Source organism: Filicampus tigris, chromosome 1, assembly GCF_054856515.1.
Source record: "Filicampus tigris isolate MCC_2025a chromosome 1, RoL_Ftig_1.0, whole genome shotgun sequence".
Taxonomy (NCBI): domain Eukaryota; kingdom Metazoa; phylum Chordata; class Actinopteri; order Syngnathiformes; family Syngnathidae; genus Filicampus; species Filicampus tigris.
The window spans coordinates 35,532,351-35,551,075 of record NC_141217.1 but is presented as its reverse complement, the minus strand read 5'-3'; the positions used below and the strand labels follow the sequence as shown (position 1 = coordinate 35,551,075).

Here is an 18,725-nt window from a genome sequence, read left to right as displayed (position 1 = left end):
AGCAAATCAGCGCTAGGAGCACCAACGGGAAGTGACAAATGCGGAAAAACAGAGAGCACGCCTCCGCTGCCTTAATCTTCTTACAAGTACAAGAGCACGGGTTGACAATTGAAGTATTTCACGATACCATGTTAAGAACGTGAAGGTTTACTTCGCGTATGAGTTCATCGTGAGCGAAGAATATAGCTGAATGCTTTGTTTACGTTTTTATAATCCGCCCCCAGCCAATAGCTTTCCAATTGGAATTTTCTAACCATGAGAAATAGTGACCACCGCCGCCGATGGTATGGAAGGGTATTATATCTCACTTATGCGCAAAAGGTACTTTAATGGTAAGCGTCGCTGTCTGTCGTTGTGGTGTATTTTTCCAGCGTGACGTGCCGACAGCCGGCCCGACGCCACAGGGGGTAAAGCGTAGGTCACTTTTGGCCAACGTCGGATTGGTCTATCTAGGCCTTTAAAGAACTCCTAACTTATTTTTATCAAGATGCTGCTTTAATAAAAGTGCTAAAACAATCACGGATACTGTGGTAAATAGATTAATGAACTCCATCGTGATAGATCACGTGATGTTTACATCAATCTCTGCGCGTCATACGGCTGATCTGATTTACAGGGTAGAGCTAGTAAACTGCCGGTCGGAATAGACGACGTCACATGTAAACATTCCGAATGACAAAAAAGTCTCCATGTAAACCCGACTAGAGATTCATCTTAACCAACGTGATGGAAAGGCAAAAGGTTTTGAATAGAAACAATCTGCTCATGATCCCAACCATGAAAGGCCAATTAATCTGTGAAATTTTGTGGAAAAAATGGCTTTGTTTTGGCTTGCATGACTTCTTGTAAGATGTGCTCATTAATCATTTGTTGTAAAACATGGTGGCACCAGACTGACTGGGAGATCCTTTACCATGCAGCAAGATAATGACACAAAACACACGGCTAAAACAGTGGATTTTTTTCTGGCTGGCCAAATCAACCTCCTACAGTCTTTTTGCCAGTTAAAGATTTTGATCAAAGTTAATCCCATCAAATGCTGTAGGTCAGTTAGAACAGTTGAGATTTCAACATGAGGCAAAGTTATCTCCATCTTGATGACGCCATGACTTCCCCCCCCTCCCCCTTATACATTTTTTCTTTCAAAGATGTTTTTATTCCAGCAACATGACTGCCACATGTTGCTGGAGTAAAACGAGACGAGAGGGGTAACAAAACTTTGCTTCTTTTCTCCCTCTTCTTCCTCTCAAATTGTAAGATTACATTTAAAGTATTTAATATTGAAGCAAGATACAGTATCACAAGAAGGACCTCGGGCAGATTTTCAACAGCCGGCTTTGAAGAATAGTGTTAGTAACAGCATGGATTGCGGTTGGAAACGTACATATAAAGTGTACTGCACTGTGTTCACACTTAATTTGATTGTCTGGTTCAAGTAAAGCAGAACATTTAAAATCCATCAGATGGGTTGCATATGCTTGCTAAATTTGTGTTTTATGCAGCTATTTTCACCAATTAAAATCAAACAATGTTGTGGCGCTGTCAGATCACACACAGATCAAAAATAAATGGTTTACTTTAGTGGTTCTACCAAATACAGTTTTGGCATTTTCATGATTTCCAAATGTACACTTTTTTTGGTGTTCATTTTACATTGTCAAATATTTCGGCTTTACGTAACCAATACAATACAATACAATTTAGTCAGGACAATTACGCTTGTGTCAGCAGATATTGAACATTTTAATGTTCAGGCATATTTCATGTATGAAAATGTAAGTTAAAGTTGTTTAGAATTATGTGTGGCGTATTATTGGATTTTATCTAGATGAATTATTTCAGTTCCTAGATAAGCACATACTTCTCTGTGCTTTAACTAAATTTACAATCCAATAGTTACCCAACCAGTATAACGTACCTAAGTCAGCACAAATTCAGCTTCACACACCATTATAACAATGAGCATTAGTTAGCGGTTGATTTAGCGTCATTGTTGGATCATTATAGGTGCTGCTTTAATGTTCCGTTATAAACAACCACCACCAAACCTTTTGTGAACTTACCACAATGTTTTTGTGGTGAACTGCGACGTGTCTCTTAAGTTGTTTTTTTCCAGCTACCTTGTGCCCACATTCCTTCTCTTCGACTAAAATCGAGCATAATGATTTTTTTTCTCCACTTCAATGTAGGGAAAATGTGCCTCTATTATCATGTCTTCTCTTTCTCCCGGGCCTCATGCAAAGCATGGCCATTAAAACCAGGGGTGTCCAAACTTTTTGCAAAGAGGGCCAGATTTGGTGAGGTGAAATTGTGGATTTTATCCTGACATTCTTTTTAACATGGAACACCAATAAATCCAAGCACATTTTAGTAAACTAGTCTGCCTTTCGTTTTTGATTTTCTTTTTTATTTAAATTTCAAGATTCTTAAACATGTCTTTTGCTCCATTTGGCGCATGACATAACACGGGCAACAAAATGTTCACTGAACTTTTCGATTTAAAAACAAGGAAATAAGAAATGGTATTCACCAGCGCAAATTACATTTCAAACATAAATAACAACCGGAAATTAAATGTTCCCTGAACTTTTTAATTCAATAACGGAAATAAATATGTAAAAATAGATATATCATATTCACCAGCACAGGCCAGAGTAAATTTGAAACATGGAATATTGTTGAAAATAAATGTTCACTGAACATTTAAATTTAAAAACAGGCAAATAAGTTTCCTTGCAAATGAGGCAGACACAGTTGTTGCGTATTTCAGTGGGGAAAAAAAGTCCAATTTCCACCTTTCCTTAAATTGTCAAATTTATCGCTGTCAACTTTTTTTTTTTTTATGCAATGTCGCCATTTTAGAAACTGTCCGGAAAGGTTCACATAGGGTTATGGAGTTGGACAGAGTGCTGCTTCCCTCTTACCTCTTTACCTCTCACACTTCATAGATCATGGGTTCGATTCCGGCTCCGGTGTGGAGTTTGCATGTTCTCCCCGTGCCTGAGTGGGTTTTCTCCAGGTACTCCGGTTTCCTTCCGCATTCCAAAAACATGCATGGTAGGTTAATTGAACACTCTAAATTGCCGCTAGGTGTGATTGTGAGTGTGTATGTTTGTTTGTCTCTGTGTGCCCGGCGATTGGCTGGCAATCAGTTCAGAGTGTACCCCGCCTATTGCAGGAAGACAGCTGGGACAGGCTCCAGCACCCCCGCGACCCTTTTGAGGATAAAGCGGTATAGATAATGGATGGATTGATATTCTTATCTTTTGACCACTCAGACAACTGTTGGCCTGACTGTGAACGATGCATCGCCATGTGGCGCTGAGGCATTTCGCTGAAAAACACAGTAACAACGGCAAAGAGCAATTAACGGGACAATAATCAACATTGGCTTCCTGGCAACTCGATCCCTCCAAGTGACGTCACTCGCAGAAGATTACCGGAGATTGCAGAACATTTGCGCATGTCGCTATGGATCTAATTATGAATCTGGGTGGGTTGCATCATAAAAACTAACGGAAGTATGCTTAAGATAGTTTTAGCCGTTAGTATTACTCAAAAATGGTTGGCCAAGTTTACTTTACACAAGGTATTTAAATTTGCGTGTGACTGGTCAAATTCTTATAAAAGCATACAATTCCATAAGAAACGTATTGCTTGTCTTTGCGATATGCATATTGCATGGGCCAATATAGCGATGTCAATATATTTTCAATATATTGTGCAGCACTAACAAGTATACTTAAAAAGTTATAACCTACCAAGGGACTACAGAGAGAAACTTGCCACCGGCTATAATCTGTCATATTTAACATGTTAATGTTGATTCATTTACACCGTCCTCTTGTAAGTAAAATCAAATGATAAATAACAACAAATAAATAAATAAGTTCTTTAAATAGACATATCGTTCCATTTTGATCTCGTAGTGGTGATTGGTTATCGTTTTTTTTGTTGTTTTTTTTTTAACTCGCTGATTGATGAGCATCCCCAAAAATCCTAATCGGATGTTTCATCTGTTTCTATACCTGTCCTTTAAGCTATGTCTTCATTCGGTCGGTGGCACTAAATGTTTGGGAAATGCTGCCTTTCAGTTAAAAAAAAAATGTTGGAATGTCAGTGTTAATGCTGCGTTAATAGTTAACAAACATGCTCTTTTTAGGGTCACCTTAAAAGTGCTGACGTTCCAGGTATAAGGATTCTGCAATATGCCTACTGTATAATGAATAAAATAACGAATGAAATAACTTCTTTTTTGGGGGACGCGGGGGGGGTGGCTTTAATGCTTATAACACCAGAAATATGAATTACAGGCAGAACATTTGACCGTTTTACAATACTTTTTCCTTTCGTGTTTATTCAACTTTACGACAGAGAGTTAAATGGTAAAAAAAAAAAAATGGGGGGGCGTGTTTGAATGTCATTAACTTTGTCTTTTTTGGTAATGTGTAGAAGTGTAGAAAAAAATAAATCATTAAAAAAAATCGTCTGATATTTGCCAATTTTAAAAATGCAAATATCATCCAATGTAATTGTCCGGCCGATTAATCGGGCCCTACACTATACAACCAAAAATTACAATCGACTATCGACTATGAATCAACCAGCCCATTTTGGGATCGACCACTGGTGACCAGTGACCACCATGTGCTTTGTTCATAAATCATCTGAGATTATCCCCTGCACCCCTTGTCTACTAACAGAACACCACCTCAATCATCTGTTTTCATCACATATTTGGGAAAGTTAGGGTATGGCGTGTGGCTAAGGAGGGGGGGGGGGCAGGGGTTATGGGGTGGAAGCTAGGTTGTGGTACAAAAGCATTGTGGTCAGTAATTGTGGCCCTATGATTTGAGGGCAGTGTAAACTCTGGGATTAACATAACTGTACCAGACCCAGACAGACACAGACTGAGTAGTGGTGGTGATTTTAGGGGATGGTAGTCTTTACGCAACAGATGGCACGGATTAAGAACGTACTTGCCCCCACCTCATCTCTCCCATCCTTAAACAGGCTTGGAATATTGGGGGTGTCAGCAAAGGCCCCTGAATCCAACCCATCCCACTTCAGCACCCAAACAACAGCCGTAGCAGGTAGATTAGGGCTGGTAAATAGCTTGACTTTCCGCAATAATGGAAACTTCAGTCCTGAGTGGTAAAAGTAATTACCTAAAATATTGTTTTGTGGAATTGATTTGAAATTCTATGGCTACGTACAGTAATTTGGAAATGTTTTAGTTATGGCAGCAATTCTTTTTTTTTTTTTTTTTTTTTTTTTTTTAAATCTCCAACCAATCCTCAAATTTCAAACATTACTACAGGGAGGAAAGCAAGAATATTTCTGGTGGCCACCTGGGGTCCCCAACCTTTTTGAAACCACAACCTACTTCTTGGGTACTGATAATTCAAGGATTACGAGTTTCATGCAGACTACTGAAATAACAAATGTGCCCAAATTACCTTTAATAATGTTATGGTATGTTATTATTTATAATTAATGATATTAATTAATGTGAATACATTAATCATGTTAACAATTTATCGCAGTGATAAAAGAAAAATATTATTTTAAATGATCACAGTCACAGACCGCGTTTGCATGCAGTCAATATTCGAGGTAAGGTAAAAATTCCGATTTCTGAGTCATTCGGAATAACCTGTTTACATGGCTTGAGCGGACAGAGTTACCCCCCAAATTTAAATAATCTGATTGAAACGGCGATGCACTGAAGTTATGACGCAATTATACGTCATCTCCGCTTGTTACTTGCTTCCGTCAATAAAATGCGTTATATTCATGTCACTCACCACAGGAATGAAGCAGACGGTTTCCTCCTCACTTTAAAAGTGTCTTGTCGTACTTACTCTAGAATTTGCCATGTTTTATTTATCACTAAACGTGTATTTCCGGTGGTCTGCGCGCCAAACAGCGCGCATACAAGTACTTCCTGTACTACAAAGACCAAGATTCCTTGCAGTTGAGCTTGCGCAGAATGTCCCATGCATACACGAAATTCCGATCGCCGTATACATGCACACATATTTATTTGGGTTGGAAAGAATAACCTGGGCATGATATTCTGAATTTTAAAAACCCAAATAAGGGCATATTCATGTTATTGCGCGTGTTTACATGGCTTTTAAAAACCCAAACACTGCTAATATTCAAGTTTTAAAATGTTTATTGGCATGTAAACATAGTCACAGTGTCCCATTACCGATTATCTTTTTTTTTACAAAAGGCTAATCACGTGGTCTTTGAGGGCTACCTGGTGCCCGCGTGGACCACGTTGGTGGCCCCTGGTGTAGACAGAACCATAATGTGCATAATGGATGCATCCATGGATTTGCAGCCCCCCTCTAATTCTCAGTCCTCCTGTCATCGATATAGAGTTTTAAAAAATTGTTGATGAGTGAAAGCAAACAACCCATCAGTATATTCAGTTGGAATCAAAAGAGATCCCTTCAGTATGATTTCCAACATTTTCGATGCCAAGTTTGATATGTTCAAGATTCACGTGAATTCAATGCAATAACGTCAATTGCTTATGTGTCCAGACTTTAGGGGCACCCTGTAGTATTCTAACTGCGGTATCTTGCATGTCTCCTATGGGCCCTGGCAATAGGGTCAGATTAGATCTGTTGTTTTTCAGCAATGAGGCTGAGCGGAAGGGGGTTGTTTGAGGGGGAGGGTAGGGGGCACCAAGGGCCAGTCCTGGGGAGGAGGGTTACTGGGCTGGAGTGGGGGATAGATGGCGGAGCGGATGGAGGGGGTGAGTATTAACAAATATCTGGGCCATGGGTAACCACAAAGTGCCAGCCATCGTCCAATGAGCAAGCTCGCAAAAAGAGCTACACCCGGGCCTTTCTCTCTCATGTGTCACGCTTCGCTAGGTTTGCCTGCACACTCTAACCCACTATCCAGAACAGCAGTGGAAGCAGAGCTCAAATTCTGCAGCAAAGCGAAGAAGCAGGAGCAGAGTCTGCCATGGCCAATCACAGATAAATACTGGGATTGGCATCCAACCAGAAATGTTCCTAAGAGATAATTTGGTTAAAGAACCAAGCTCGGTCAAGCAAAGCTTCAGAAAAAACAATGACACCGGGCCTGCAGAAATGCTCTCATAGTTGAAATTGGAAATAAGTAAAGCCTTGTTACAGCCATGGTTTGAGCACAATTACATGGCTCCCCTGTTTATTCCCTCTGCATTTTATTTAAGGATTGCCTCAGGCTCCACTTTTCTTTTAGTCTGCGCATGCATAGGACTCACTATTTGCCATGGTACCTACTGTCCTTCAGTGTAATATTATTGCTTGTTCCAACATTCCATCCCTGCCAAAGAAATATCCTACATCGTTTGTGCAGAGCGGCTATTCTGTGGGCTGTATCTGTGGTTTCTTGAGATGAGATAACCGAGTCTCGGAAAACAACTTATTTTCTTTGGTGAGCAATTTTGCTTGTCAGTGACTTCATTTGAGGAACAATTTAGTAATTTTGAGGAGCAATTTTTTTTCCTCATGGGCAAGGGTTTTATTAAACAGTAAACTTGAAAATGTGTATAGAATAGTCATGTATTCAGATAAACTGTATTTGGACTTTATACATTTCACATAATAACAAACAACCAATTGGTTTCCTTTTTTATATAATAAATTCACTTTGTGCATAGGAGCACAGTGTATATTAATGTCTAGAAACATTGTGTGTACGGGGGTTGTTTACTTTGGGCCCCAAATGACTAACCACAGCCCTGCACTGAGGCAGTAATGTCACAAGCCCACAGTTTGATTAGCGGCTCTCGCATTGAGGAAGAAGGCAGCTGCAGCTATTAGCCTCGAGGACTAATGCGAATTGCACAACACATTGACCATCGACACTTTGTACACACATTGCGGTAATACGATTCAGTTTGGTGCAAAGACAAGCTCTAACCCTAAACCGGACATTGTTTATGAGGGACCCACCGGGGCTGCTGCCTTTGCCGCCTTTCGAGCCCCTCACAGAAGCGAAGGGATATGTAATAACGTTACGCACAAAGTTTTTGTAGAAATTATGCGCGAACCGTCTCAGCGTGGCCGAACGGACGGTTCAGTGCTGTTTAGGACTGAAATGCGTCCTCAAATAATTCAAGTACCAAAAATGATAGATACGTTTTTTCTGTCTCGACCATTCACGTGGAATCCAAGGCAGAAATCTAAGAGGTCTGAATTTGAGAAAAGTCTCCTATTTCCTGAGCTACATAGTCATTAAACTTCTTCTTGAGGACTTTTATCTAACATGTGAATCATCAAAACAATTTCACTGAAATATTTAATTTAAAGGGACACTTGGATGATCTTAACATTGGCACATATATGATAGGTTTGCATGTAAAAATGACATCAGTACTCAAATCTTTATCGGATCTTTGTCCCCCACTTGATGAATTCGATGTGCTCGCGTTATCTGCGAACACGTCACTGCGCCGACACGGGAGTATAAAGAAGCCTAAAGAAGGTTGAGATGGACTTTGTCCGTCACGCGACCACGTCACACGCATGAGGACCGATTAGTGGGCCGGACTAAAATCCACCTACGCCCTTGCTTAGTCCGCCCCTTTTTTTTGTGTCACCCCCATCCTCCGCCCCAAAAATGGGCGTCCGTCCGGGAATGGAGGGACGGACCGTATCGCACCCGGGACGGACTGCCCAGCTCTGTGTATTATGTTGCACAAAGGCTGTTAAAGCCTTTTTTTGTGTTTAATGCCTTATGTTTTTGATAAATAAACTTTACCCGAATACACTATTGAATTTTCAGTAGGATACTTGAATGCTGATATGTTCGATAGCTGCAGCCTGGGATTAACTGGGGGGTAGAAAATTTCTCCTTAAAATTACCAATTTGCTTCTCAAATGAAGTCCTTCATTAGGACAAATTACACTTCAAAGAAAAAAAGTTATTTCGATTGTTGTATGTATAGGTGACAACTGATTCGTTTCCACCGTTTTTCCTGTCCATTTTTTTTTTTCTCCATTTTTGTGTGATCACATCGTGCAGGTTATTTTTGCACTCCTCAGAAAAGTTAGCTCTGGCTTGTTAAAAATGTGTTTTTTGCATCTATTTTTAGATGTGATGTACAGTGGAATCTCCTCTTGCCGCTGTTTCAGTTTGATGCTTTTCATGCAGTATTTCAATGTTTATCGCTCGCACAGCAGGATAACTCGTCTTTGACCGCCCAAAAAGTGTTGAAAGCCAGCTGGCATATTTATATCGACCTATCACAAATCATTTTTATGGTTTTAGGGGACATGCAGACGAAGGTCCGTACACTTTGTACGTTGCTGAAGAACGTGATACGTTGCCAAAATTTGTGTCGCCTAACCTTGAAAAGGGGAAGATGCAGGAGAGCCATCCACCAGGAAAAGCCAGCCGTCTGGTGCCAGAGATGGTGTTGGACTCTCCGGGAGCCAAACAAACAACAGGCAGACAGGTGTCGCACTGCAGAGATGGCTTTTATGGCAGTTGTAGTCATTCCCTGCGCTTATACTGACTCAAAATGCTTCTCTTTGCTCTTACTTGGCCCTAAACATGCGCACACCGCTTCGCACAGACGCTCACTCACAGGCCATTCCATTGTAATAATTGAGAACATTTTTAGACATTTTTGCCCGCTTTTTGATGGCTTTAAAATGACATAACTTGCTTAAATCTTAACATATTGACAAAAGTATCAAATGTTTTGTTCCGTGACATTGGGCTTGCCGGAAGAAAAAAAGGTTTTAATTCACATACCTGCATTTAGTGGAAATGGTTTTTTTCTGTCTTGAGTACTTATAACCAAGATTTTTTTTTATATATATATATATATATATATATATATATATATATATATATATATATATATATATATATATACAAGAATACGCAATTATTCGATAAACCTTTCAGTAGGATATTAAAATATCAAAATATTCAATAGCTGTAACCCTAGAAAATTTACCTTGATTTACGAACGTTTCGAGTTACGAACGGGGTCGCAGAACGAATTAAGTTACTAAGTACTTGGTTAGGCACAAAATGTGTATTTTGAGTCTCAAACTGCAATGCCAATCTGCCTAATCTCGATCCTTAGACAACAGTACTGTACAGTAGATTAGATTATGACCGCTGTGAGCTTCAAATTATGGCTGCTGGTAAAGGTGATTTTTTTTTTTTTTTACATTCAACAATAGACAGGAAAAATTTGCGAGAGAGATAGGTGGCACTCATGGATCCTGTAAAACTATCTATTAGCCTAACTATTAGCCAACAAGGTTAGTCTGTTTGTTTTACCAGCTCGGGTGTTGTCACTGGCTGTGCACTTCCTTCTATTGTTCCTATATATTTCCTCCATTGCAACATGTATCCCGATGTCCGCCACCCCTCCCTCCATCAGGACATTTCCAGTAATTTTGAAGCATAGTTAAGGAAATTGATTCATGCAAGGAAGCATTTGGTTGTTCAAGAACTTTAGACTTATAAGAAAGTTTGAGAACTTTATTAGTCATTTCGGAATGAGGAATCATTGTTTTTCCCTATAGAGCCGCGCACAGTTTTGAAGACTAAATGTTACAAAAACTAATTGCGGTAAATACAATTGGACAGTGGAAGATGCCTTGTGACATGACAATGACACAGAAGCTAACGCAATCAAGCCAATTAACGTAGGTGCAGAACACAGACCTGCATTATATCATGTCTAGAAAATCGATTATTTTAGTGTGCTATTGCTTATATAATGACACTGGATGTTCTATAAAAGCAGTGCTGTTTTTCATAGCGCAGTAGACCCTTGGATTATCACAGGTTGGCACCTACCTCACTGATTTAAAAAAAAAAAAAAAAAAAAAAAAAAAAAAATGTTCCTCTCCAATTTTAGGGGTTCAGATATTCCGTGGATTTTCTCCCCATGATCCTCGCTCTTTGCGTGGAAAATTTTGGAAGACTTTTTTTTATGTTTGTAAAAAAAAAAAAAGTGCCCAATGTATCTCAAGTATTTGTATTTAAAAAAAATATCCCACAGAAAATGATGTAACTTTTTGAATAAATCGTTTTTGTTTGCGTGAAGTCTTTTATTAACGCTACAGGGAGTGTTTTAAATGACACTTAAGCTTTCTTAATGGTCCTAAGCACGTTTAAAAAAAAAAAAAAAAAAACACTAAACAGAGTTCTACATTGGCCAATTTGATTGCTTCTTATGTGGTTGGGGGCATGATAGAAAACCCTGTCTACCACTCTGCTTGCCATCCACTCAGGCTAACTTGACCTTGGGCAGAACACATCCACCCTTGCCTCACCTCCCCCACCCCTACCCAAACAGAGGAAAGGGAGGATCTGTTTATAGGACATACAATATAGCATATCGTGTTTCTTTTCTCCGATTATCCCTGATGCAGTTTATGTATGCAAACCCAAACACTGACTTTGGCTCGAGATATTCCACTCTGCCATCATTGCCACTCTGCACAATGACATTCTATGGCAATATTTAACAATGAAGAACTTCAAATTATATCCAGGCCATGTCGGGGGTTTTCACTGATTTATGTGAATAATATGTCAATTAAATGTCTCCTATTCCATTCCATTCCATCTTCCTACTCCATAATGAGTTGATGACATACATAATCACATCTGGTGTTGCAGTAAGAACTGATCCACCAATTCTAACTTCTACGTTGACCCCTATGTTGGGTTAGCAGTTGAATGAGTGATTTGATGTGTGCGATGAGCGTCACAGCGAAAGTTAATGCACTTGATTGTGATGTCCCCTCTGTCTCTGCGCTTCTGTATTGGTTCTGACCTTTAGGCTACAATTTCACAGTGTATTGATGTTTGGCTGAAAAGTGGCAAGCGTTGTCACGTTTTTGGGGAGCTGTGAGTCAAGCAAAACCCGGGTAAAATGTCAGATGTTTGAATGAGTAACATTCATAGTTTTGCTCATATCCCGTAAGAAAAATGCGTTTCCTGAAATGAAATAAACCCTGATCACATTTGAAAGGGTTGGTATCAAACGTGTTCTGTTCCGAAGATGTTTCTCAGCTCTCACTGTATTGTTTATTTTCATCAAATAAAACATAGCGGTGTGGGTGAAAGGTCAAAACACACCACTGTTTGTTAGATGTTCAGCAAAAGCACTGCACTTTTGAATATGATTTATACTCAAGTCCCATCTTCTGTCTCGGTTGTAGCGGCGCAGGGCAAAGAGCGAGAGTGTGCCTTCACAGACCAGCAGCAGCAGTCGGAGGTGGAGCGAGTTGCAGGGGGCGAGGGCCGAGTCTCGCCGGAGAATACCACCATCCGATGCGCCATGGGCAACCACTGCTTCGGCTTGTGGGAGAAAAGTCCACCAGGCGAAGTCCGACTAGTCAAACAAGGTAGGACTCTCCACACAAGTCACAAACATAAAAAGCACAGATATAATCCCAAACAACAAATCCCTTGTAAATTATTCAAACTAATCCTTAGGGTTGGGCATTGTTTGAATTTGGGTGGTTCTTATGAATTTTCCTTTGATTTTCTCAATGGATATTTTTTGACAAATTAATATCAAACCTATGAGCTTGAATTATCCGCAAGAGAGCTTTATTTTGGAGCACCTCACGAAAATACAACGCAATAATGCAGTGTGTAGCATGCTACTTAACACCCATTATGGGCGAGCCAATTATGCAAATAAAAAGGAAAGCTTGTGCTCGATGTGGGCATTAAGCATACAGTATTTCATTTGTATGCTTACCCGATTCTGACTGCGCTGCGTATCACTTGGCTGAGGGTCGGACTCGGAGCTGGCGACCCCACCGCCGGCGGCGTTGTTAGCATGCGTGCACGAGCACACTAAGCATTGCAGGACGTCTCGACGGGTAGGAACAGCAGTAGGTCGACGCAAAGAGTCAAAGACCGAACACTCTTAACAATTACACCCCATGTAAGTGGAGTTGTTTCATCATATTAGACGCGCAACCTCGTTTGTGTTGTGTAATGGTTTTCTGGAATGCTTTTATTTTGAAGGCCAGGAGTAGGATCAGAGGCGGAAGCGTGTGCAAAATAAATAACTTGCTGGAAAACGAACAACTTCTTGCCATCTGTTGAACTCACATATTTCCATATTTACAACATTTTGCATGAGATAAATTTTTTGAGTGTTGCATTGAGCAGCTTGGTCTTCTTTTTTTTTTTTTTTATATGAAGCGCAGCCACACTTTTGACCTGTGTCGAACATCCGTAATTATCGCACCCCGCGAGCATTATCCTGTAGTCCTTGTCGCTGTCTGTGTGATGTCTGGGGAAAAAATGGATGTTGGACACTAAATCAGAGCGGGCACTCGGATCTAAATTCGGCCCTTGTAATTTTTCAATATCGGTGTTGTTGTCAACCCCAACCAGGTTGTTGGACCCACCTTGGCGACCACCAAGAATGTCGCGATGACCGCTGCGTGGTGAACAACCTGTCGCCTCAGACCCAGAATGGGACGTACCACTTCTGCTGTTGCGGCAGTGACATGTGCAACGTCAACTTCACAGAGGACTTCTCGCCTCCCAGGCCCACCACTGCACAGCCAATCTGTATGTGCGCACACACTAACGCACACCTACAGCACATACACACCGGCAACGAACTGGACTAAGCACCTCAGCCCCCATTTGTTTTCATATGTTTGTGGTTAATTTTGTTAGAGAGCCATATATTATCTATAACTTCTAGTTCCTGGTGTATAATTTCCTGGGACATCTGAGATACCCAAGTTCCGAAACGTATTGTTGGTCCGGACCAGCTCGCCGTCCCTCGGGTTAGGTTAGTGGCCCTGCCAAATCAGACCCACATCGGTCCCTCTGTTTTAAGATGGCGTAAAGGAGCTTCGCCTCGCTTCTCCGTGCGTCCGTTCAGACATCAACTCTGGATTTTAACATTTTATCAGTTTTGTATGATAAACATTTCCAATAATGTTCCTTGCACGGAAAAGTACAGCATTTCAAGATCAGTGCTGATAGCTAAGAAGTCGTCATACTTTGAACGATGTCAAGAAAAGAAAGCGCATGTATTGTCAATTGTTCCCTCTTCAAGGATTAGCAGTATATAAAATGCGTTGTGTGCGTGTGCGTGCACGTGTGCGTGCACGTGTGCGTTCTGTGTGTAGGGCCAGGTGGCGCAACACACATTTACGCACGCACGCGCGCAGATTACCATTCATGTTGCCACTCCACATTCCTCGGAATGCAAAGGCGTCTGGGGTTATCAGTCTGTCTGCGGGTGGGTTGGTGACTGTTCTGCTAGCAGACAGGTGAAAAGACAAACACAAGAGGAAGTCTGAAAGAAAGAAAGAAAGAAGGGTTTCAGCATGTTGGATCAAAAGTTATATTCTAATTTGTAATCAGTTTTTTTTTTTTTACTTACTTTCATTTTTACTTGCTGACATGTCTGGCACATCTCCCATCCCTGACGTTGATTGCGTTCAATTAGTTTTGGTAGCGTATTTGTTTGGTTCAGTCTTGCGTGTGTAATTGTCCAATACACCACTTCAGACCGAATGTGAAATATCACAACGCACCGCTTATCTCGTGCCGTCTTCACTGTGTTTGTGTTCGGAAGGGCTGACTTCACTTTGCTTCAAGTGGACAAGAGGAGGAGCACTCGTCCTGCGGTCCAAAAAAGATTGCACATCGCCAGTCAGTCTGCTGACCGACGGCGGTTGTGTTGACAGCTAAATACTATCTGGGTTGACACTTAAACAGTTGTAAACAGTGTGGGGGACTAGTGCACATACAATGCAAGCTGTTCGTCAAACTGTTAACCCAGAAATGCGTGCCCGTAAAGGAAGTGGATTTGAATACGAGATTAGCCAGCTAATGAGCTTTAAATAATGTTTATGCATCCGACGTTTGCCTCTCTCAAACGGCGTCATGCACGGACATTTTTTTTTGGGGGGGTGCTCAGGTGACACAATGTAAGGAAGGAAGCGCTTTAATAGGACGGAGACAGAGGATGATTATTTTATGAATAAGGAGTATAGAGATATCACCGGGCCTATTATCCGGACCAATGTTTGGCATTTTGGCGATTATCGGCGTTGGCCTTATTTTATTCATTTGATGGCGATATGCGATGAATTCAAAACAGAGTTATTTTGGTTCTGATAGCCGCGGCGCACATCTCTGTCTGCTGTCTCCTGTGGCTGTGAGTCTCTCCGGCAATGACCTGCCCACAGCGCGATCTGATTGGTTGCTCGTGTAGTGGGTAACAGCCAATCGGCAGTCAAAGCTGCTTGTGGCTTCCAAGAGTTGAGCAGAGCACTGCCTCTCAAGACTCACGCACTGGGAGAGGAGAAAAGATTCAGAATCAGAAAACAGGTCAGCCGCGATTGGTCGTTGTGAGCAGTTGTGATGTCATTTTTAGTCGACAGAAGACAAAATGGCCGCCCCCATAGATGGCTAAAAACGAGTGCATTTTGCTTCTTAATTTATATTCCACAAACGCAAAATTAATCAGAATGCCGCGTTTCATCTAGTGGGCCTGCTGGGAACATATTCTTGAAAAAAATGTGTTTGGGTTGACCTCCGCTTTAAGGAGAAGGGGTTTCAGATAGATTTCTTAAATTGTGCATGTCAACCAGTTATGTTGCGGCCAATTCTTTTCTTATTTTCTCTGTCTATTTTTCTGTCATCCTTGCAGACCCTCACACTCTGCGCTATGAAGAGACAATAATCATTGCCCTGGCAACCGTCTCTGTGCTGGCCATCATCGCGGTAGCTGCTTTCTTTGGTTACCGCATGATGCGTGGTGAGTTTGCATGGCGCCACGCTGGGAGCAAGAACAGACCACATTCAGTGGCTAAATTTGTTAAATGCTTTGGTGGGGTCGTAATCGCTGTAATAAACGGGATCAGAGAGGACCTCCTCTAAAGTACTTTGTGTGTGTGTGTGTGTGCATGTTTTTGTTTTGTTTTTTCTTCCAGGAGACAGTAAGCAAGGTCTTCACAATCTAAACATGATGGAAGCTGCTGGCTCTGAGAGCTCTTTGGACCTGGATAATCTCAAACTGCTCGAGGTCTGTTCCTGAAATAAGATCGTTTTTTGTTCTCCAAAGAAAGGATGCCACTTATTATGCATAACACTGTAACCAAGTGGGACAATACACCTGTACAAGGCCGTTCAAGTCCACCACTCACTCCCAACAACACTAATGCAGAATTCCGTGGTTCGAATTTCAGGACAAGTTTAACAAAACAAAAGATTGAAATCAATGAAAAAAAATCTAAATGTAAAAACTCAACCTTTCGAGAATGATTGTTGTTCATTGACAAATGGATAAATTGCTTACATTTCGAAAGGGATGTACTCATTTATGTTCAGCATTGTAAGACTACTGACAATTTTTTTTTCCTGCTCTCCTTACATTTCCCTCTACTTGTAGCTGATTGGCCGGGGTCGATACGGCGCTGTCTATTGCGGCTCCCTCGATGAGCGACCTGTCGCCGTCAAGGTCTTCTCCGCCAACAACCGCCAGAACTTTCAAAATGAATGCTCTATCTACCGGCTGCCACTCCTGGAGCACGACAACATCGCCTGCTTTGTGGCTGCCGATGAGCGGACAGGCCCGGAGGGGCGCACCGAGTACCTGCTGGTCATGGATTACTACCCACATGTGAGTGAAGTGACTCGCAGAGTGTGCGACATGCACTTGCAGTGTAGTTGAAAATGTGCCTCTTGCAATGAAGACATAACAAAGCCGCATCTTATTCAATGTACTTCATGATAAAATAGAACTAAAACTGGATGTATTTACAATGTTTTGATGAGATAGCAGTAAAAAAAAAAAATCCAAGCATAATATAAGCGGAAGTATTTTTTCTAATAAACATACTGGTGGAACCTGTGTCATAACCTGGATGTGGTGCATGTAAACCAGTGAAATCCGCTTGTCACTTGCTCTTTCAATCAATCAATCAATCACATTTTATTTATATAGCACTTTTCATACATAAAAATGCAACTCAAAGTGCTTTAAAACATTCAAAGCAAAACATAGAATTATCTTCAATCAAAAGAAAAGATAAATTATTTAAAAGTTGTTGAAAGCCAAACTAAAAAGGTGTGTCTTGAGCTTCCTCTTAAAAATATCAACAGTCTCTGCAGACCTGACATCCTCTGGCAGGCTATTCCAAAGGTGAGGACCAAAATGGCTGAATGCAGCCTCGCCATGCATTTTGGTCCTCACCCTTGGAATAAATAAAAGGCCGGCGCCAGAGGACCTCAGGATCCGCGAGGGCTGGTATGATAAAAGCAAATCAGATAAATAAGATGGCCCAAGACCATTAACACATTTATAAACTAATAAAAGTACTTTAAAATCGATCCTGAAACACACAGGGAGCCAATGCAGCAATTTCAAAACTGGCGTAATGTGCTCCCGCCCTCTGGTTCTCGTCAGCACCCGAGCGGCTGAATTCTGCAGTAGTTGCAGTGGTGAAATGCTCTTTTTCGGGAGGCCAGAGAGCAGGGCATTACAGTAATCTAAACGACAGGAAATAAAGGCATGCATCAGCACTTCCGTGTTAGCCTGAGAGAGAAACGGGCGGACTCTGGCGATATTCTTAAGGTGATAAAAACCAATCTTGGTTACATTTTTAATATGAGGAATAAAACTGAGCTCAGAGTCAAAAATGACGCCAAGGTTCTTCACACAGTGTGAGGGATTAAAAATGTGTAGTTTTGGTAAAAGCTTCTCTCTCTGACCTTCGGGACCGATAACTAAAACCTCAGTCTTGTCCTCATTGAGCTGTAGGAAATTATCTGCCATCCATGACTTGATATCTAAAATGCAATTTAAAAGGGTATCAATGGGTCCTGTGTCATCAGGAGACACGGCAATATACAGCTGCGTGTCATCAGCATAGCTGTGAAAGCTGATGCCGTGTCCCCTGATGACATCCCCGAGGGGAAGCATATAAAGATTAAAAAGTAAGGGGCCTAAAATCGAACCTTGAGGAACCCCACATTTAATTTCATGAGTTTTAGAGGAACAAGTATCCATACTTACAAAGAAATATCGGTCTGTGAGATAGGAATAAAACCAGTCAAAAACAGTACCAGAGATGCCCACTAGATTTTTAAGTCTATTTAATAAAATTTGGTGATCTACTGTATCAAAAGCAGCGCTTAGATCCAGTAGCACCAAGACTGTGAGTTTTCTCACGTCTGCAGTGCACCTAATATCATTTAAGATCCTTAAAAGAGCAGTCTCCGTACTGTGGTTCATCCTAAAACCAGATTGATATTTCTCCAAAATATTATTTGTATTTAAAAAATGATTCAACTGGATGAAAACCAGTTTTTCTAAAATCTTACTTAAAAACGGTAAGTTGGATACGGGTCTGTAGTTATTAAAAACGCTCGGGTCAGAACCGCTCTTCTTCAGAAGGGGCTTCACCACCGCCGTTTTAAAGGCAGCGGGGAAGACGCCTGTCTGAAGAGAGCAATTGACTATATTTAAAATTTGTTCTTCAAAAAATCCATAAAATGTCTTAAAAAGAAATGTGGGAATTGGATCCAAAAGGCAGGTTGTTGGGTTTACCTGGGAGAAAACTCGAACAAGTGTCCTTGCATCAACCAACTTTGTCCGGCATTGTTGTGAAGTGACAAAGACTCGGCCATTTTTCTTCCCTCCACACACGTCGCGTTTCGTTTTGTCAGAGCTCAAGAGCAATGCT

The 18,725-nt window shown here is 41.1% G+C and overlaps 1 protein-coding gene across 1 annotated transcript in view; it reads left to right on the top strand.

Moving 5' to 3' along the window:
- The window catches only part of LOC147153850 (bone morphogenetic protein receptor type-2-like), a 36,293-nt gene that overhangs the window by 6,762 nt on the left and 10,806 nt on the right, over positions 1-18,725 (top strand). The window contains exons 2-6 of the mRNA XM_086036737.1: positions 12,210-12,395; positions 13,405-13,584; positions 15,689-15,796; positions 15,972-16,063; positions 16,430-16,660. Coding sequence (XP_085892863.1) covers positions 12,210-12,395; positions 13,405-13,584; positions 15,689-15,796; positions 15,972-16,063; positions 16,430-16,660 — 797 coding nt within the window. The remainder of the gene's footprint in view (positions 1-12,209; positions 12,396-13,404; positions 13,585-15,688; positions 15,797-15,971; positions 16,064-16,429; positions 16,661-18,725) is intronic.